General features: G+C 43.0%; 1 protein-coding gene and 1 non-coding gene across 7 annotated transcripts in view; both read right to left on the bottom strand.

Annotated features, from left to right (window-relative positions):
* Positions 1-458: 458 nt before the first annotated feature.
* On the bottom strand, positions 459-530 carry trnae-cuc. Its single transcript has one exon. It is a non-coding gene; the product is annotated as a tRNA-Glu (tRNA).
* A 595-nt stretch (positions 531-1,125) lies between these two features.
* ehbp1l1b (EH domain binding protein 1-like 1b) overlaps positions 1,126-18,608 on the bottom strand; it is a 30,252-nt gene continuing 12,769 nt past the window's right edge. For 2 of the 6 annotated variants that reach the window (XM_040150484.1, XM_040150486.1), the window contains 14 exons: positions 15,484-15,768; positions 14,802-15,317; positions 7,821-8,067; positions 7,540-7,688; positions 7,331-7,379; positions 6,031-6,355; positions 5,037-5,107; positions 4,834-4,882; positions 4,673-4,725; positions 4,097-4,217; positions 3,113-3,212; positions 2,944-3,017; positions 2,654-2,768; positions 1,126-2,378 (listed from right to left, as the gene is read on the bottom strand). In XM_040150484.1, the coding sequence (XP_040006418.1) occupies positions 2,291-2,378; positions 2,654-2,768; positions 2,944-3,017; positions 3,113-3,212; positions 4,097-4,217; positions 4,673-4,725; positions 4,834-4,882; positions 5,037-5,107; positions 6,031-6,355; positions 7,331-7,379; positions 7,540-7,688; positions 7,821-8,067; positions 14,802-15,317; positions 15,484-15,768 (2,242 nt within the window). In that variant the 3' untranslated portion in view covers positions 1,126-2,290. The remainder of the gene's footprint in view (positions 2,379-2,653; positions 2,769-2,943; positions 3,018-3,112; positions 3,213-4,096; positions 4,218-4,672; positions 4,726-4,833; positions 4,883-5,036; positions 5,108-6,030; positions 6,356-7,330; positions 7,380-7,539; positions 7,689-7,820; positions 8,068-14,801; positions 15,318-15,483; positions 15,769-18,608) is intronic. The other 4 variants (XM_040150487.1, XM_040150488.1, XM_040150485.1 and 1 more) reach the window with 3 other exon arrangements.

The raw sequence follows: 18,608 nt of genomic DNA, 5'->3' as shown, positions 1-18,608 counted from the left end.
GTTGACTGTTGGCTACATGGGGTTGTATTTGCTTATTTTCACTTCAAAAATCAACAAAATATGTAATTTGCCCAGAGGTGGCCAAACATTTGCTGTATAAGCTACAGTACAAGAAGTATAGACACAAGGAGGCCCCCTGTAAATTGAAGCCACAGCTCCACAGTAAATGCTCTTTGAAGCTCATAAAGTTTACGGACTGGTGGACACTGTTCAAACCTGTCGATTAGTGTCTTTGGTCTTTTTTGGTAGATTATCAGGCTCTGCCTTCAATAGGATGAAATGAGATGCAACAGAGCAGCCTAGTGAAGCTAAACTATCTAAGGAAATACCAGTCCTGTCACGTATTGATGTTTGGGAGAAAACACCTGTACATAGTCTGCAGATACAATGACAAAACCCAGGGTGAGATCTGAACATGTTGGCCAAGTCTGACCCTGATTGGAAAAAAAAAATACACGTTCCCTGACCGGGAATCGAACCCGGGCCGCGGCGGTGAGAGCGCCGAATCCTAACCACTAGACCACCAGGGAGCTGCACGTTCCGTCGTCCACGGTAACAAAGTTGAAAATCGGAGACGCACGGGAAGTCAATCGGCGACAGTTCTATGCGTTTTACGGTTCCACAAGATTACACGCATATTTACTAAACTTGAATTTCGCTTTACTCTGTTGTTTGACTTGGGTGAACTGACCGTGTGAGTTAGTTTGGGCAACTGTTGGTCTGAGCTCAAAAACTGCTGCAATATGTTGACTTTCTTTTTGCATTATGCAACAATCACAAACATTTCAAAGATGTTAAAAAAAAAAAAAAATCTTACCTGGCATTTTGAACTTCAAGTAATTTCATGTTTTAATTATCTACCAGGAGGACCAGGCAGACAAAATAACAGATATCTAACAATATACTGTAATCCAATACACAAACTTCAGCCTCAAAACCTACTACAGAATTGAGGAGTTGATTACACTTCATAATACAAATATATTGATATATCAGCTCCACAAAGGGTGTGTTTTTTGCAGGGACATTGTATCAGACTGCATTATATTTGTGTCCAAAGCACCATGGCGTACCTTACCAAAAAGACACAGAATTCAACTGTAGCAAACGTAAGCAACCAACCAATCTTTATTTTTCTTCACCAGAATTATCAACATCATTCATCAAAGTAAACATAGACAGCAACATCTGGTATACAGTGTGATAGGCATACAGTAGTGACGTGAAGCAGCGTACCACTTTAACAGCACACCTCAAAAAGCATGCATACAGTAGTCAAACATCACAGAAATGGGGAAACAGGTTTATTTCTGTGAATAAAGCACAACCACAACCATACATATTATGGTTGATTCAAGGCACTCAGAGTGTAACTTACAATAAATACTTTAAGATAGAAACCCCCTTGAGCATCGTTAATATGAAGAACACTTTCAAGCTCTAACATCTAAAAAAAGAAAGAAATATATAATATTGCAATAAGTGGAAATTCTTTCAGGCTATGTCAAAATGTGATGTTGGGATCATCCTGCAGTTGAAAACATGTACCCCGTACAACATTGTGGGTTTGAGGCCAGCTCATGACTTGTCACGTGCAAGATTTATATCTGAAACCACTTGGCATGTTAACAGATATTTTTTCAGGGTGGAAATGTCTGACACAGAAATTTAAGACAAATATTACCAGAAACAGAACCGTTTTTTTTTTTTTAAATTTGTGCTTATCAAAATTAAAAAGTATTTACCGTAAAAGTTACAAGGATATGGCACATTTCTTCTTTAATTTTGACAATTAAAGCACCTTCCCAAAAAAAAAAACAAATGACAGGAAAACCCAGTGTTCAAATACTGAATGAACTAACAGAAGAATATACACACACACACACACACACACACACACACACACACACACAATACCATATGTGCAATAGATGTATAGCAATCTCACACATCATTTAAATAAATAAAAATAGGTGAGTAGAATCAAAATAATACTATTACATTGAGACAGGCTGAAAACAATTAAACTTTGACATTAACAAACAAACATCAAAGAAGGCACAGTTTGCTGCCCCAATCTGGCAGTTTTCCAGGAAAATAAAGGCACTTTTCACTTAAAAACAACAACAACAAGAACACCAACAAAAAAAAAGGAAAATAGGGAGCCCCAAAAGTCTTGAATGATATGTTTTTATCCTGCGCACACAAATTATGAACAAGATACAAAAATACACTCTTCCGCGACTTCAGTGGCTCAGTAGTAGAAGATGTCTGGGCTTGTCCTCTCTCCTCACTGTAGGACACATTTGTCTTTGTTGCTGTATTTTCTCCTCCTCATCTCTAGACCGCGCTCCAATCGCTCATCCTCCTCCAGTGCCCTATACATACAAACACATATGACAGTATAGTGCATATGACATTAACTCTTGCAAAATAAGGAGTAAAAATAAGACATATCATTGAACTAATCTGAGCTAAAATACGTTTTTATGTAGGTCGCAGTTATGAGCGTTTAATTTGAAACATGGCAATGAAATAATATGAAATACACAGTATATAAATTTGTTCTTAAACATTTTCTCTTTTATTTTAGGCATTTGCTATCACCCTCCTGGGACTTTGTTTCGTCTTCTTCACACACGCACGCACTCACCCTCTCTCCTTGGCGTCGATGTCTCTGATGATCTCGTCCCGTTGGTTGACCAAGGACACCAGCTCTTGGAGGAGCAGCTGTTCCCTCTGCTGCTGAGTGGATGACTTCTGCCAGTCTGCAGGACAAACAGAAGCAGTAGGGAAAGGACAGTAACTATAGTTACTAGTTAATTTGGAGATAAAGATTTTTACACAACCCAACAGTATGTAAAATAGGTTATATTAGCTCCACCTTGTCACCTTAATATTTTTACACTGTGATATTGCTGCTCTCCACTGTTGGTTACTAACCTTCTATAGCCATCATGACCCGTAGTTCTCTGGTCAGAAGCTCAAATCGCCGCTCCAGATCCTGCTCCTCTTGCCTGTAGATGCAGTCAATAAAATCAGGCCAATAAAAAGAAGTGCATAGCACGTATGTACATACATGTGTATACTGTTTGTGTGCGAGACGTCTTACAGTAGTTCCAGGTGGTCCTGTCTGCGTATGAGAGCGTTCTTCTTGTTCACTAGGGTAAACCACTCCTGGATCAGTCTCTCCTCTTCATCACGGTCACTTCCTGTATGAGCAGAGAAAGAAAGGACACTTTTTATACAACTGTATGGGCTGTTGGGGAAAACACCACTACACCACTACGTAATGTGCAAAATAGAGGGGGGCTCAGACACCTTAATTAACACCTAGGACCTCAGAGAAACCTCAAAATTTCTCTAAAATGAAACAAATTATTCTCCACTTCCTTATGTTCTAAAGTTGCTTAGCGGGACAGAAAATGTGACTGACAGTAAACAGACAGTTCATGTAGATCTTGTTGTGGTGTCACACACAACTTTGTGCAAACTAGAAATGCAGGCTGCTTAATACATTTACCTGTGCATATTTGAAAAACCCTCAAAATGTCTTTGAAAGGGTACAACTCTGACAATAGAAAAACTCTCTAACCTAACTGTCAGCAGTACAGTTGCATTGTGGATAATGTAGGACCTGGGTTTGGGCAAGAAGAATGAATAAAAAAGTCAGTACGTCTGGTTCTGCTGCACTGATTTTTCTTGTACGGCATATGGGATGTTTAACTGTGGGGTGTTGGTTACAGCTACTTGGAATACGAGGCTGACATCGGCCTACTTGGTTTTGGAAGTACAGTATGTGCAGTGCATGCACGGCTTGGGTCCACCTGATTGTCAGCGAGTATTTCGCACACTGCACCACCACACAACACCACAGCAACAGCCTCTGAAGGTCAGTCAGGCGCCCTCTGACCACACAAAATGTTGACTCCAAGTGGAATAAAGCCCTTTGATTTTGAGTTTTACGGTAAAACCAAAGGTCATAAATCTTTTGTACCTAGTTTAAAGCTGTTCAACCGTTCAGTTCTCACTCACTCCTGCGCCTGCTTGACTTGTTGACAGCATATTTGCGCGCGTGTGTGTGTGAGACACGCACCTGTTTCCATGAGGCTTCGCAGTCGTCGCTCCACCACAGCGGCTCTGCTGTCGATGTGCTTCTGCTCCGTCTCCAACGCTGCCAGCTCACTCAGCACATACTGACTGGTGTCCTGCAGACACTGACCACAAGCCCCATCACACACACATGCAAACACACACACACACACACACACACACACACACACACACACATGCAAACACACACACACACACACACATATGCAAACACACACACACAAATACACGCAATCAAACATGAACATACACAATGACAGATGGGCCACAAAGAGAAAAAAAGGGGGAAGGAGATAAAAGGAAAAAGTGCGTCGGAAAGTAGAGAGAGGGGGGAAAAGGACAGGGTCAAAAGATTAGAGAGACCAAAAGGAAGGAAGGAAAAATAAAAACTGCGTACGCAGAATGTTCAAAGTCTTTACGATGAACTGAACAACTTTTGTACAAAGTAAAAGAAAAAAAATGATAATGATTTTCATTTGATTTGATCTTAGAGTGAAAGTCAAAGATAAAGAAAAGAAGCAGAGAAGATAAAAAGTAAAGTGAGGAACACATAACTGACCATTGTTTCTGCTTCTTGCTTGGGAGGCTCTGTCTCAGCTGCAGTCTGCAACTCTGCACAAACAAGGACAAGTAACAGTGTAAAAAAAGATCAAGAAGGGAAAGAAGTTCAGTGTACTGTCATCATATTTAAAATGTTACGTTGACACCACGTGTACCCACCTGTATTATTAATGTTTTCTGTTGCAGAGCTTGTCTTTGTATCTTCATCCTGAAGATCACAAAGAAGACACATTAACAAAGGATAAATGGCAGCTCTTCCTCTTCTTAAGACCAGAATTTAAAGCCTTCCATTCTGCTTTAGAAGCCAATACTACAGTTTAAACAATCAGTTACAGTTAAAATAAAGACAGAGAAAGTGTCACCTGAGTTAGTCCAGATTTGACTGCCTTGGTAACCGACCTTGGGGGTGGGACTGGGGTTATTGACTCGTCACCTAAAAACAGATGAGAAAAACAATCCGAAGTTGGAGTTAATCTCTTGAACCTCATCATTTCCCCTAAAATTTCCACATTTCCATTTCTGGAAACAAAGTATTTCTGTATAATATCAAAATTTATAAAGTAAATTAGCAACAATTAAAGTTAAAATTTGGTGGGCGAGGGAGGACATCAAAACTAATCTGCTCCATCATGACTGAGTGGGTGTGGTGTGATCAAGATTTCATTGTCAGGGGGCCTGGCAACATGAGCAAGCAACTCCACTTCAAGCCAGTGAGAGGGGGCGGCACGGTGAGAAATACCAAAACTGTTCTAAATGTGGTATAAAATATTGTGTTCATGTAGGATTCCATCACTCATAGTTAGAAACGGATTGAGAAAATCAGGAGCTTTGATGGTAGAACAATACACTTCATGACTCTCATACTGGGAGAAATAGTTCCACGTTTATGACTGCACTGTTCCATCAAAAGGAAATGTCTAGATGAGCATCATTTTATACACATTTCTATCAAATTCACCGTGACTTTTTGTTATCTTGGGAAACCTACTAGAATCTTAATTGCGGTGTTGTGAACTTGATTTAATGATTTGTTTATCCCTCTTTCTTGTCTCCTTAGCTCCAACTTCACATTCCTAAGTTCCCTGGAGACACACTAATGTTTTCCCTGGTCTCTCTTCTTATCTGCTGTCCTGACTTGATTCTGTTTTGCTCCATTTTATTATTTTTCTCGTCTTTTTTTTTTTTTTTTTTTTTTTTTGCATTTCCATGGAATTCAGCATGTCTTATGTTGAATACATTAGGACTCTAGAGTGCTGTAAGTTTGACGGAGCAATTTGTTATGATGAACCCACTAAAGGGTCCACAGGGTCGAAGATGCTAAAATTAGCCTTGAAGACAGATGGGATAAATGATGACCTTTAACCAGTCGTTTGGTCCTCGGCGGCGGGACGACCAACATGCTGCTTCCTCCTTCCTCTAGACTCACTCCTTCGTTCAATCTGGCCATGCAGAAAGCGGCAGCATCGACATTAGTGGGAGCAGGACCAGAGGGGGTGAGGCCGTAGCTGGACTGGCTGCTGTTGTGCTCTATCTGCAGCACGCTCAGCTCCTGGTTGGTGAAGTGTGAGCGGATCTGGCTGAGGTAGGTCATGACTATTAGCCTGTCGGGGACGGACAGAAGAACCATGTCGGACGGCTCCAACAGACGAGAAATGCCCAGTGCCTCGAAACCGTCAAATGCCTGGTGTCAGAAAAGAAGGACATCGTCAGTAATGAATAGAGGACATCAACAATGCTCCACTCACTATAGTAGTTTCAGTCTGACCACCCCATAAAAATCTCAGTACAATCTCAACACTGTACTCTGACTGTCCGGCTGCTAAAATTCAGATGAGAGAAGACAGCGTCTGACCAAATGTTTGATTCACTCATCCGAATTGCTTCCAAAAACAGAAATACAGTGCGCTCAGAGCAATAGGCTTATTGAGCAGCAGAGAGTGATGAGAAGAGAATAACTTTTTTGCCCTCTGTTTTGCCTCCCATGATACATAAAGTTTGCTCTGGCTTGTTGCTGGGACTTTTCTGGGGCTTATGCAATGTGAGAGGTAGACTGCAGCCACTAGTGCAGGCTAAAACAAGCATGTCCACCTTCTTTGTACTATGATGTAGGTTAAAAAAAAAACGATATATTGTTGTAAAAAAGATGCTGGAGTTGAGTCAAATCAGTAACTAAATCACAGTGCTCTTTGTGATAAAGACGAAAATCATAAACTATGTTAAGAATTACTCCTCTATCAAGGAAACTGAACATGATTTTGTATCATGTGTAAGTTTAAGTCCTTAAAGGGCACACACCTATACTCTTGTTGACTGACACACAACCTAACACTATCTTAACTGTACAATACCATCTGGTAAAAATTATGTGAAAATACACTGACTAGGACTCAATACCAAGTCACCTCCTTCATTTAGAAAATAAATTTTCGGTTGTAAAACAGTAACAGAAACAACATAATAAGGAGGGACCTTAAAATAGAATGAATAAAACATTACCAAATAGAAAAAGGATTCTATATTCTGACCTATAAATTCTGGACCTCAAAAACAGTTTGTCTCAAATAGTTAACTATTAACAGTATTGATGGAACAGTGCACCAAACAGCTGCTGTGAAAAACTCAGTATAAATCTGATTAACCCGAGCCTCATCCTTACCTTTTTGTTGTTGAGCTTGATGTCATGAGGGTCTAAACGGTCAAAATCTCTAATGGGAGAAAAGCAGGGTAGATTGTAATGAGAGCATACAACAGATTTACAACATTTAAATTAATGGTTTAGACTCAGAGCAGACAGTCTTAACCATCTTTCAGTGCAACATGGAATAATGTGCAAAACTGAACGCAAAAAAATTGGAAATGACGTACATTTTGTCTGGATGGAAGTGATGTAGGATGGCACAGAAGGCCAGGCCGTTCCTCCAGGATGTGCTGAAGTTTGTGACCTTTACCCCCTGGTACCCGCTGGTGATGTCCTGGCACCACTGGAGCAGCGACTGGCTGGAGTTCACCAGGTCCTGGTGGAGGAGGAGAGAGGGATGAAGAGAAATAACTTAAGTTTCTGTTGTGTGTGTTTGTCTGTGTTTCTTTGTCTGGGATTTAAACAGCATGTCAGAGTTTAAGTGGACATCAGCATTCTGAATATTTACCTCAGCTGTGTCATCCTTCCCATCAGCCTCCTCTCTGAAGGTTGGAACTGGATCAGGAGTCTTAATGTCAGTGGTTTCTTCCTCTGGTAATGTAGGAAGCCAAGATGTCTTCATCTCACAAGGGTGGGGAGAAGTGAAGTGTATGTCTATGTGTTTATTACTGGTGTTTGTGCTGGACGTGCCTTCAAGCTGCAATGGTGGTTTCTTCTGTCCACCATCGGGGAGGTTGGCCGGTTGGTGTTTTGGCCTAAGAGGAGACAAGACAGACGGGTGATGAATAGAAAAACAGAGTTTGTTTAGTGGAAGAAAGGAGATCATCCAAGCTGCCTGGTATCAGCATTGTCATCAGTGATTTGCGGATTTGAGCAAGAGACATGCAAGCTTGCTAACATGACAAGGATAACAGAGCAGATCTCAGCACTGACTTGATGTTAGAGGGCATGATAGGAACATACACCATTCAACAGAATGGGTATTTGAAGCATGATCGATTCAATGCTGATCTATTGGCGGGGCTTGCAAAAGGCCAAGATATCCCGACTTTGAAGACTTTTGGATCGTTTTGGCTCAAAAACCTCTGGATCCTACACACCCCATAATGCAACTCAGTGCCCTCTCTTTATTTAACACTCCATGCCTGCTAAATGGCCAGGTCTTTCAAACTCCGCACACCACGTTCGTAAAGCAGGGTAATGTTACTGTCTCAGACTTGACAGCCACATAAGACAGTATACATCTGCTTTTTACATCTGCTGAGCAGTACTCCACAAGATGAATAAATTGATCTTGAATTGTAAAATTGTTGGAATTCCTTCCTAAGTTTGACTCAAGTTCAGGTCTCTAGCTACAGCTCTGCATTTGACACACCAAAACACATACAAGGTTCGGTGTCATTTTATACAGCATCGCGGGTTGACACCTCATGCTGACTTACACATCCTCCTCTCCCAGTGGCTCTTCTTTCTCAATTAGTGATATTTCCTGCAGGGCGTCAAAGCAGGGAATATTTGACTTCTGATTGTAATCAATAAGTTCCACTGGGATTTCTGATTGGCTTTTGGGCTCTTTGGCATCACATTCAATATCACCAGGGGCAGGGATAAGGCGTTTCATACTGCGAGGGCTGATGACAGGTGATGTGTCACCTGTCATCAGACGAATTTTAGCCAATAAGAACCTCTCCTCCTCTTGGAGCTGCTGGTCTTTGGTGAGATTGTAGTGATCAGGGGCGTGTGTCTGTGCGTGAAGGTTGTCCATTAGTGTACTGTCACTCTTTGTGGGGTGCATGTGCTTATTTAAACTGGGGATCTTGGAGTGGTTCATGTCTTTTTCATCCTTCATTTCAAGACTCTTGCATGTATCTGTGGCTATTTTGGCCATTTCTGTGTCATCGTGTATCTTGTTGATGTCAGTGAGTATCCTGGTGTGTTTTAAGTCAGAGTGTATGCTAGTATTGTTTGCACTTGAAGGAAGGGGCCAAGGCACCACCGACGACTTAAGAAGTTCTTCCTCCTCATTGGCCACTGCCTCCAGGCTGTGACCAGTTTTTGTGTCATCATCTCTCTGTCCTCTCTTTGGCTGTTTTTGTGCCTCACTGTGTTGGGGAGCAGGTTTGGCCCTTGTCGTCAGACCGATTCTTTCTTCTTGCTTAGACACCAAAGCAGGGTTAGGATGAGGACAGTCAGCCCGATTGGTTAGGAAGTCAGGAGGTTCTGTTTTATCTGGCTGACGGGCAGCAGAGCACTGGTAAAGGGTTTGTTTACTGAAGGGGTGTGTGGAAGGCTTCTTGGTTTCAGCAGGGGATGGGTGGCCTGGTCTGAAGACAGAAAAGGAGATTTAAGAGCTGTGGTGCTTTTGACAAAACTGACAGAACCGCTCTGGCAGCATACCATCCTTCATCTCACGCAGTCAGAGATCCATCATGTTAAGCTCACAAAGGTTGGAAGAAATTCAAGCACAAAAGTTTCTTTCTGCCATTCTTCAAATCAATTTAGGAAGAACTGAGGGTAGAGCATGGTGCTGGTGCTCACTGAAGGAAACCTTGAAACGAAATAATACCCAGAAATGCTTTTCCCAATCCAAACTTTAAAGAATGTTCTCATGTCTCAAGCTTTCCAAAGGTCCTGACATGCCCATTGTTTGGATGAGATTTTCCCCAGACTTCCACAAGTCTGATGGGACTGAGGTCTGGCTATGTGAAATTAATACTAAAAATGTTAGAGGCATAGAAAATATGTGACACATCCAAAGCGAAACACCAGTTTTAAACATGCTCCAGCCTCCACTGAACTGCAATGTCCAATGACCAAACCAATCCATGCTACCTCACATGCTACTTGGCTGCAATCATGAACTAAGGCAACAGGGTCTTGTGATATTCTTTGATGTCAGCCACATAGACAATGACAATCATGGGAGAAGCACATAGGAGATTTAGATACAGCCACTTCACAGCTTACCCTTTTTCATACTTGATGCACTATTGCCCAAATCCTTTTATTTCCAAGTACAAATGACTACAACAGCAATACAGGACAGACTCAGTGTGAGGGGCTTAACATAGGTTGGATGTTTCCCTACACAGGTTTGCTTGGTGCTCATCATAGTGCTTTTGAAAAACTGATCACAATCCTGTAAGTTTTCAAAGTCTAACCTCAAAATGCTTTGGGGGATGTAAAACGCAAAAAATGTAGTTATGGATTCAGTGAGTTATACTGTGGCTTACAACTTGATGTAATGACACTGTGAAGGAGTTAGATATTTGAAGCAAATTAAAGCAATCGGGGCTAAGGGATTCTAAGTACCTTAATTCACTTGTTCAGGTGCACCTCATAGTTTCAAAACCTCTGCTATAAAGTTATCACCATGGCAAAATGTAAAAAGGAAATTCCAGTTTCATTCACAAACAACGTGGTAATGATGTTGTTTGGGGCAGACATACATGACTCACATGCCAACACACAATTCCTTCCTGAGAAAGACCTGCAGCAAAAGGCCAAACCCTCAGTAAGTGAGTGATAGTAATGCTTAGTGAATATTATTTCTCTGCAGATATAAAGAGTTAAAGCCTTGGTTACTGGAGGAAGCATACACAAAAAAGCCACAGGCAAAATCCTCTAATCCACATGAGGCAACAAGCAGATCTCTCTCATATAGCCAACTCCTTCCCAGTTACTCACCTCTCTCTCCCTGCTGCTATGTATCCTTCTCACCCCCCTTACTCACCCTGCTTCCCCTTCCATGTATAGCTCAGTCAGCCAGATGGAGCCAAGATCCTCTTGTCCTCTCTCATACTCCACCTCCTCATCCTGCTCCTCTCTCAACCACACTGGGATGGCACCAGATTTAAGGTTGGATTTGCCTGATCTCAGACCAGAAATATCCAGGGTTGTCTTAACAGCGGTATCAGGGTCCTCAGGTTTGTCTGATTTGGGGTCAAGTTTATTTGTTGGTCTGGCTGCAGGGAGAAATTCAATTGGTCTGGTAGAAACCAATTTGATTTCAGCATAATGATCGATCACATTCACTAATTTGGGATCAGAATTGCTTTTGGACTTCTCTTCTTTGCCCTGTAGCCTCTTATTATATGCAATATTGTCCAGTTCTGCTCCTCTTAGTGACGGCCAGTCAGTTGATTGGATGTTCACAGCTTTCTGGTTGCTTTGCACTGATGTAGAGTCCTCTTCCCTTTCCTTCTCAATCCTTTCTCTCTCCTTCCTCTCCATCTCTTCTTTCTCCTTTGTCAGCCTCTCTCTTTCTTCCTTTTCCCTCTTCACCCTCTCTTTCTCTTTCCTCTCTGCCTCTTCTCTCGCCTCCCTTTCTCTCTCCTCCCTCTTCATGTTTTCTATCCTTTCTCTCTCTGCCTTTTCCCTCTCCTCCCTTTGCTTGTTCTCCAGCTCTTCCCTCTCTTTTTCCAACCTCTTTCTCTCCTCTTCCCTTTCCCTCTCAATCCTTTCTCTCTCCTTCCTCTCCATCTCTTCTTTCTCCTTTGTCAGCCTCTCTCTTTCCTCCTTTTCCCTCTTCACCCTCTCTTTCTCTTTCCTCTCTGCCTCTTCTCTCGCCTCCCTTTCTCTCTCCTCCCTCTTCATGTTTTCTATCCTTTCTTTCTCTGCCTTTTCCCTCTCCTCCCTTTGCTTGTTCTCCAGCTCTTCCCTCTCTTTTTCCAACCTCTTTCTCTCCTCTTCCCTTTCCTCTCAATCCTTTCTCTCTCCTTCCTCTCCATCTCTTCTTTCTCCTTTTCAGCCTCTCTCTTTCTTCCTTTTCCTCTTCACCCTCTCTTTCTCTTTCCTCTCTGCCTCTTCTCTCGCCTCCCTTTCTCTCTCCTCCCTCTTCATGTTTTCTATCCTTTCTTTCTCTGCCTTTTCCCTCTCCTCCCTTTGCTTGTTCTCCAGCTCTTCCCTCTCTTTTTCCAACCTCTTTCTCTCCTCTTCCCTTTCCCTCTCAATCCTTTCTCTCTCCTTTCTCTCCATCTCTTCTTTCTCCTTTTTCAGCCTCTCTCTTTCTTCCTTTTCCCTCTTCACCCTCTCTTTCTCTTTCCTCTCTGCCTCTTCTCTCGCCTCCCTTTCTCTCTCCTCCCTCTTCATGTTTTCTATCCTTTCTCTCTCTGCCTTTTCCCTCTCCTCCCTTTGCTTGTTCTCCAGCTCTTCCCTCTCTTTTTCCAACCTCTTTCTCTCCTCTTCCCTTTCCCTCTCAATCCTTTCTCTCTCCTTCCTCTCCATCTCTTCTTTCTCCTTTTTCAGCCTCTCTCTTTCTTCCTTTTCCCTCTTCACCCTCTCTTTCTCTTTCCTCTCTGCCTCTTCTCTCGCCTCCCTTTCTCTCTCCTCCCTCTTCATGTTTTCTATCCTTTCTCTCTCTGCCTTTTCCCTCTCCTCCCTTTGCTTGTTCTCCAGCTCTTCCCTCTCTTTTTCCAATCTCTTTCTCTCCTCTTCCCTTTCCTTCTCAATCCTTTCTCTCTCCTTCTTCTCCATCTCTTCTTTCTCCTTTGTCAGCCTCTCTCTTTCCTCCTTTACCCTCTTCACCCTCTCTTTCTCTTCCCTCTCTGCCTCTTCTCTCGCCTCCCTTTCTCTCTCCTCCCTCTTCATGTTTTCTATCCTTTCTTTCTCTGCCTTTTCCCTCTCCTCCCTTTGCTTGTTCTCCAGCTCTTCCCTCTCTTTTTCCAACCTCTTTCTCTCCTCTTCCCTTTCCCTCTCAATCCTGTCTCTCTCCTCCCTCTTCATGTTTTCTATCCTTTCTTTCTCCCTTCTCTCCCTCTCCTGCTCTCTCTCTCTTTCCTGCTCACAGGCTGCCAGTCGCAGACTTGCCACCAAACTTAGCCCCTGTGTCTCCATTAAAGGTAAGCACTCTGGTTTCTGAGCTAATTCGGTGTTGGTAACCTTCTCTTCACTAATCGTCTCATTTTCTGTTGCGTCAGAGAAGGCTGTGGGTGGTGAAATGTCCACACCAGCGGCCATCAATGGATTATCATCTGGCTCGGAGGAATACAGCATCTCTGCACCTACTTCATCTAAACACAGTGGATCTTCATTGCAAAGGAGGCATGATTTTTCTGCAGAGGGGTGTGGATGACCTGCATCAGTGGATCCAGTTGTGTGCAGGATGGAGGCCACTGTCTCATAGCTAAAGGGACAGACATGAGGGACAGAAAAACTCTGAGAGAGAGCTCACCCTAAAACGACCTGCATAATGACCACAGCTGGCTTGGGACAGTGTGACAGAAAGCCAGACAGCATGCTTGATTAAGTAGTTCCTTCTCAGACTTTGTTTTGGCGCTTGTCTGAGGTGCCGTGCGTAAGCACACAGCAGAAACATTTATTGTTTGTTACACTGAGAACCTCCCTGCACGTTTTTCCTACCCAGTGCGCTAAAGCCAGCTGGTATTTACATCACCTCTAGCGTCATTAAAAAGAGGTAAAAAACTCTCTGTTGCCATGCACGTGAGAGCTCCGATCAACTCAGAGAAAGAGACACAGCTAACTGAAACAACTCATAACAGAATAACTATCATGCAAATAAAATAATAGCTTACAAATTCATCAAATGTAATAAAATCTCTCTCTGAATAGGTTGACCATGTAATAAAATGAATAATAAGTCATTTGAAAGATGGAAAACCATACTGCAACATTCCTAGCCAATTTCACTTCATGAGGTAGCAACTTTAATTTTTGAACTTTCACATTTTTAAAAAAGTCTGAAATAACAATGATTATCAATTAAAAATCTATGTAATTCTTTTACTGTATAATATTACAACTCCAAAGAATAAGAATGTAATAATTTGAATTGTTAAATCATAAATTTATACTATAAAATAAAATATGTCTTCCCACTTTGGAGGTAATATTTGATAAGGCAATAAAGCCTTTTTTTGTTTTGTTGTGTTTACTGAGTCAGTTTTGTGCAACATCTAGAAGGATATTTTATGTATCTGGAACATTATTCAACTATCCAAAAGTTAGCTAGCCACTGGCAACATGTACCTCCTGTATCTAGGCTTAGTCTACCAAAAACCTTTTTGCATTCTGTGTCACACCTTAACAAATAATTTGACCAAACAGGCAGGCAGAGAGACTCACCCTCTATACAACACCCCAGCTACTGCTGACATGAAGCCAGCAGGTGCCTCCTTCTGCTGCTCTGCGACACACACATCTGCCTCTGTGTGTGCACAATTGTGGGCGCTACCACACACAGAAACACACACACAAATTTTACTCTTTTGAAAAGCTCTCCTCAAATCACTTCCATTTAAATATTCGGGCTAACAGCATAGACGGAGGTTGAGATGGAGAGAAGGGTGTCAGATGGGGTTAATTGCAGCTTCTGAGTAAGCACTGGTTAGGCTCCAGCACCACAGAGGGCCGTTAGTCAGTATGTGTGCAGGTGTGTGAGAGTGTGCATTTATATGCAGTGGTTTGTAAGTGAAGAACAGAAATGTCACGCCATGCTGCGAAAGGCTACAAGGAACCATCACTGACTCACCCCCCTATTACACCCTCCTCCTTCTGCTCCTTCTCATCTTTCTCTTCAGTGCTCTCACTACTTTCCATCCCTCTTTCTGCTCCAGTCTCCGCTGTGGTCTCCTCCACAGCTGCCCACAGCTGCTTTTCCGCCTCGCACGCTGGCTCCTTATTGTTAGCTGGCTCCTCACCACCAGCCGTGCTGTCTGCCAGTTTCTCCTCATCTGCTCCCTCCTGTGGTGGTTTTCCTGACGGCCGGAGGACTGGTTCCGGCCGCAGTCCTGGTTCTGGTTTTGAGGGCAGCAGCGGCTCCAGTGCCAAGGCCGTGCGCTCGCCGGCTGGTTTGGGGGAAACCTCGAGCGAGGTTTCGGGTTCCACGCTGGGTCCCTCTGGCTCTTTGGGCTCCTCTTTAACTGATGGTGCAGTAGGTTCAGCAGGAGGTGGCACAACGTGATGTGTCTCTGAGTCTTTGGCTGTGATTGGCTGGCGCTCCTGTGTGACAGGGGTGTCCAACTCAGCAGCATCTTCGCTGTGTGAGCTAGGAGAGAAGAAAAACACATGAACGATCCAGCCATTACAAATTTACATTTGCTACTTTCTACAATAAGAAGAAGCCAGACTATTAGCGAGTCCATCACAGACAGTCAGACAGGGAGATAAAGCAAAGAAAGCAGACAGACAGACATCCCCTCGTCCACTCTTACCCTCTGCACAAAGGTTCTGTACCCTCCTTTGCAGAGATTTTTTCAGGTGTATCGTTCCCACTTCTCCCTTCTAGCACCGTCCATAGAGGAATCTCTGCATCACACAGCCTCTTTGGAGGTGTCACCAGGGTCAAGACCTCTAAAGTGATTGGTTTATCCTGAGCAGGGGGGTGAACAGTGGGGCCTGAATGGATGCCAGGTGGAGTGCATGTGGCAGATACTTTCTTTTCAGGGACAACAACGTTTGACAATGAACCTTCCTTTATGAGAGAGGGTTGCCCCAGACTGGAGTAAGGTAAAAGAGAAAGAGGACAATGTGAAAAAAGGAAGAAAGAGGGGCAGGTGGGACAATATGAACAAGAGTTCAGTAGTAATAAGAGAGTCACAATGAAACAACAGAAAAACCAAAGAGTAAGGGTGGGTGATACCACAGAATTGGATACAAAGTAATGACAGGGCCAAGACCACACGTATCAGTACCAGCATCAACACTTCTTATCATTAGAAGCAGCTACGATGTGTCCTGATTTATGCAGTGAATGCATCATTAAAAGGCTACATCTGAATACGTTTTATCACTACTAAATAACTGGAAATTAGGCTTTTCTTTTGACTATTCTTTGCTAATCACATGCATGTTAAAATGCAAGACAGCTTTTAAAGGTAAATAACAAGTGTGAATTCCATGGACTAACACATGCACACACAACAGCAGCAGAGAAACAAATGGTGCAGCAATAAGAAGAGTGTTAATCAGACCAAAATTATCTTTTTTTTTTTTTGGTTTGGTATCAATCTAGCTAGCATTGATACTCGAAACAAGACTTTGTATTAGTAGTATCAATACTTTGGGGATTGATTTGCCCACCCCTACAACACAGATAATCAATGATGTCTTACACGAGCAGAGAACCACAAAATAATCACCACAGAAGAACAGAGAAATAAAATAGGATGTTCAGTGATTCACCACAACCTGAAGCCTCTGTAGTGCGGAAATACAGAGTAACAAAACAAAGACTGGTGTTTAAACCAGAAGAACGAGAATGCAAAGTGATTTGCCAAGTTTTTAAGAATGACACTGATTGATTGATTTCATTTGCTGATTAAGACAGGAAATGACAGCTGCTTCCTGTATAAAAACAATAAACAACCACAGTGAAGTCAGTACTGTAACTCACCGGCCTTTGTCGGAGTCTGTGGAGGCAGAGCTCGGTTTGTTAACTGACTGCAGAGTTGACTGTCTTGATTGCGATTGGCTGCCAATTTGTGGGGGCAGCTGCTCGGATGTTTTGTTAGGAGGAGGGAGGTGGGGAGCGGTAAGTAAGAGATTGGGAAAAGGTGTGTTTGTGAAGCTGGGTGGAGGGACATTGGTGTGTGTGTTTAGCTGAGAAACTGGCAAAGATGAAGAAGAGGAAGATGAAACCACAGTTCTCATCTTCTGCTTGTCTTCATCTGATCTGTTGGCCTCCAGACTACAGACTGGAGCTGCTCGAACCTCCTTCCTCCTCTTCTCTTCCTCCTCACTAAATCTCCTTTCCTCCTCCTCCCTATGCTTTCTTTTTTCAATCTCTTCCTTCTCTTGCAGAAGTTTCACTTTCTGTTCCTCCTCTTTCTTTTTCCTATCTTTTTCCTCCTTCATTTTCTTCTCTGCTTTCTCTTTCTCCTCTTCCCTGCTCTTTTCCTCCACCTTTTTCTTCTTCTCTGCCTCCTGCCTCCTCAGCTCCGCTTGTAGTTGTCTCTTCTTTTCGTCTTCTTGCTCCTTTAAGAGTCTCTCTTTCCTTCTCTCCTCTTCACATTTTTTCTCCTCGTCTCTTTTCCGCCTTTCCTCCTCTTCTTTTTTGTTCCTCTCCATCCTTTCTTTCTCCTCCTTTAAGAGTCTCTCCTTTTCTTTCTCCTCCCTCTCCTTCTCCTCTTTGAGTAGTCTCTCCTTTTCTTCCACTTCCCTCTTTCGTCTCTCCTCTACATCTTTGACTCCCTTCTCCTCCTCTTCCCTCTTCTTCCTCTCCTCTTCTGCCTCTTTTTTCTTTCTCTCCTCTTCCTCCTGTAGACGTTTTTTCTCCATCTCCTCCCTCTTTCTTCTCTCTTCTTCCTCTTTCATTTTCTGTAGCTCCTTCTCCTTTTCCTCCTTCAAGCGTTTCTCCTCCATCTTCTTCCTCTCTTCTTCCTCCAGGAGCCTCTTTTTCTCTTCCTCCCTCCTCCTTTTTTTCTCCTCAAGCACTCTCCTCTCCTCCATCATCTTCTCCTCCTCCTCCTTCATCTTCCTCATGAATCTCTCTCTCTCAAGTCTCTTCTCCTCCTCCCTCTTAAGTTTTTCCTTTTCCTCCTCCACCTCCAGGAGTCTTCTCTCCTGCTCTCTTTTCTTCCTCTCCTCTTCCTCTTGTTTCCTCTTCTCCTCTTCCTCTCTCAGCTTTTCCTGTTTATCTCTCTTCTCCTTCAGGAGTCTCTCCTCCTCACGTTTCCTCCTTTCCTTCTCCATCCTGACCTCCTCCTCCTCTTCCAAGAGCCTCCTCTTCTCTTCCTCTAACAGTCTCCTCTTCTCTTCCTCATGCTTTCTCCTCTCCTCCTGCTCCTGCTTCAGGAGCAATTCTTTTTGCTCTTCCTCCTTCCTCCTCCTCTCCTCCTCTTGTTTTTTTAGGATTTCTTTTTTGCTCTGCTTTTCCTGCGCTGCCTTCATCAACTCCTCCTTCTGCATCGCTGCTCCTTCTAACTGTTCTGTCACTGAGGGCTTTTCTCCACAGGTGTTTTCATTGGTTTTCTGTTCAATACTGCAGAACAGATAAACAATATTCCTTAATCCCAAGTCTCTCTGTGTGTTTAACCATTATCAGCACCACCAGTTCACATTTTGTAACCTTATTTGTTTATTTTCTGGATCTCGATTTTTAACTGCGAACATAAATACTCACCCCCGAGGACACCTTTTGATAGTATCCTGCTTAGAGTCATCCTCTTCCAGAAACAAGCCCCCTGATTCCTGTCTTTGGTTAAACGACTCAAAGATGATGTTGTCAAAGTCAGGCTCAGGCTCAGGCTTTGCCAGAGGCGGCTTTTCGGTCTTAGAGACACCAATAATATTCTGCATCTCACTGATTGGCCTTTTCAAATCAATTTCCCTCCGAATG

The sequence above is a fragment of the Xiphias gladius genome, chromosome 17, assembly GCF_016859285.1.
Source record: "Xiphias gladius isolate SHS-SW01 ecotype Sanya breed wild chromosome 17, ASM1685928v1, whole genome shotgun sequence".
NCBI lineage: Eukaryota > Metazoa > Chordata > Actinopteri > Istiophoriformes > Xiphiidae > Xiphias > Xiphias gladius.
Note: the sequence above shows the minus strand (reverse complement) of the source record. Positions and strands in the feature narration are given on the sequence as shown.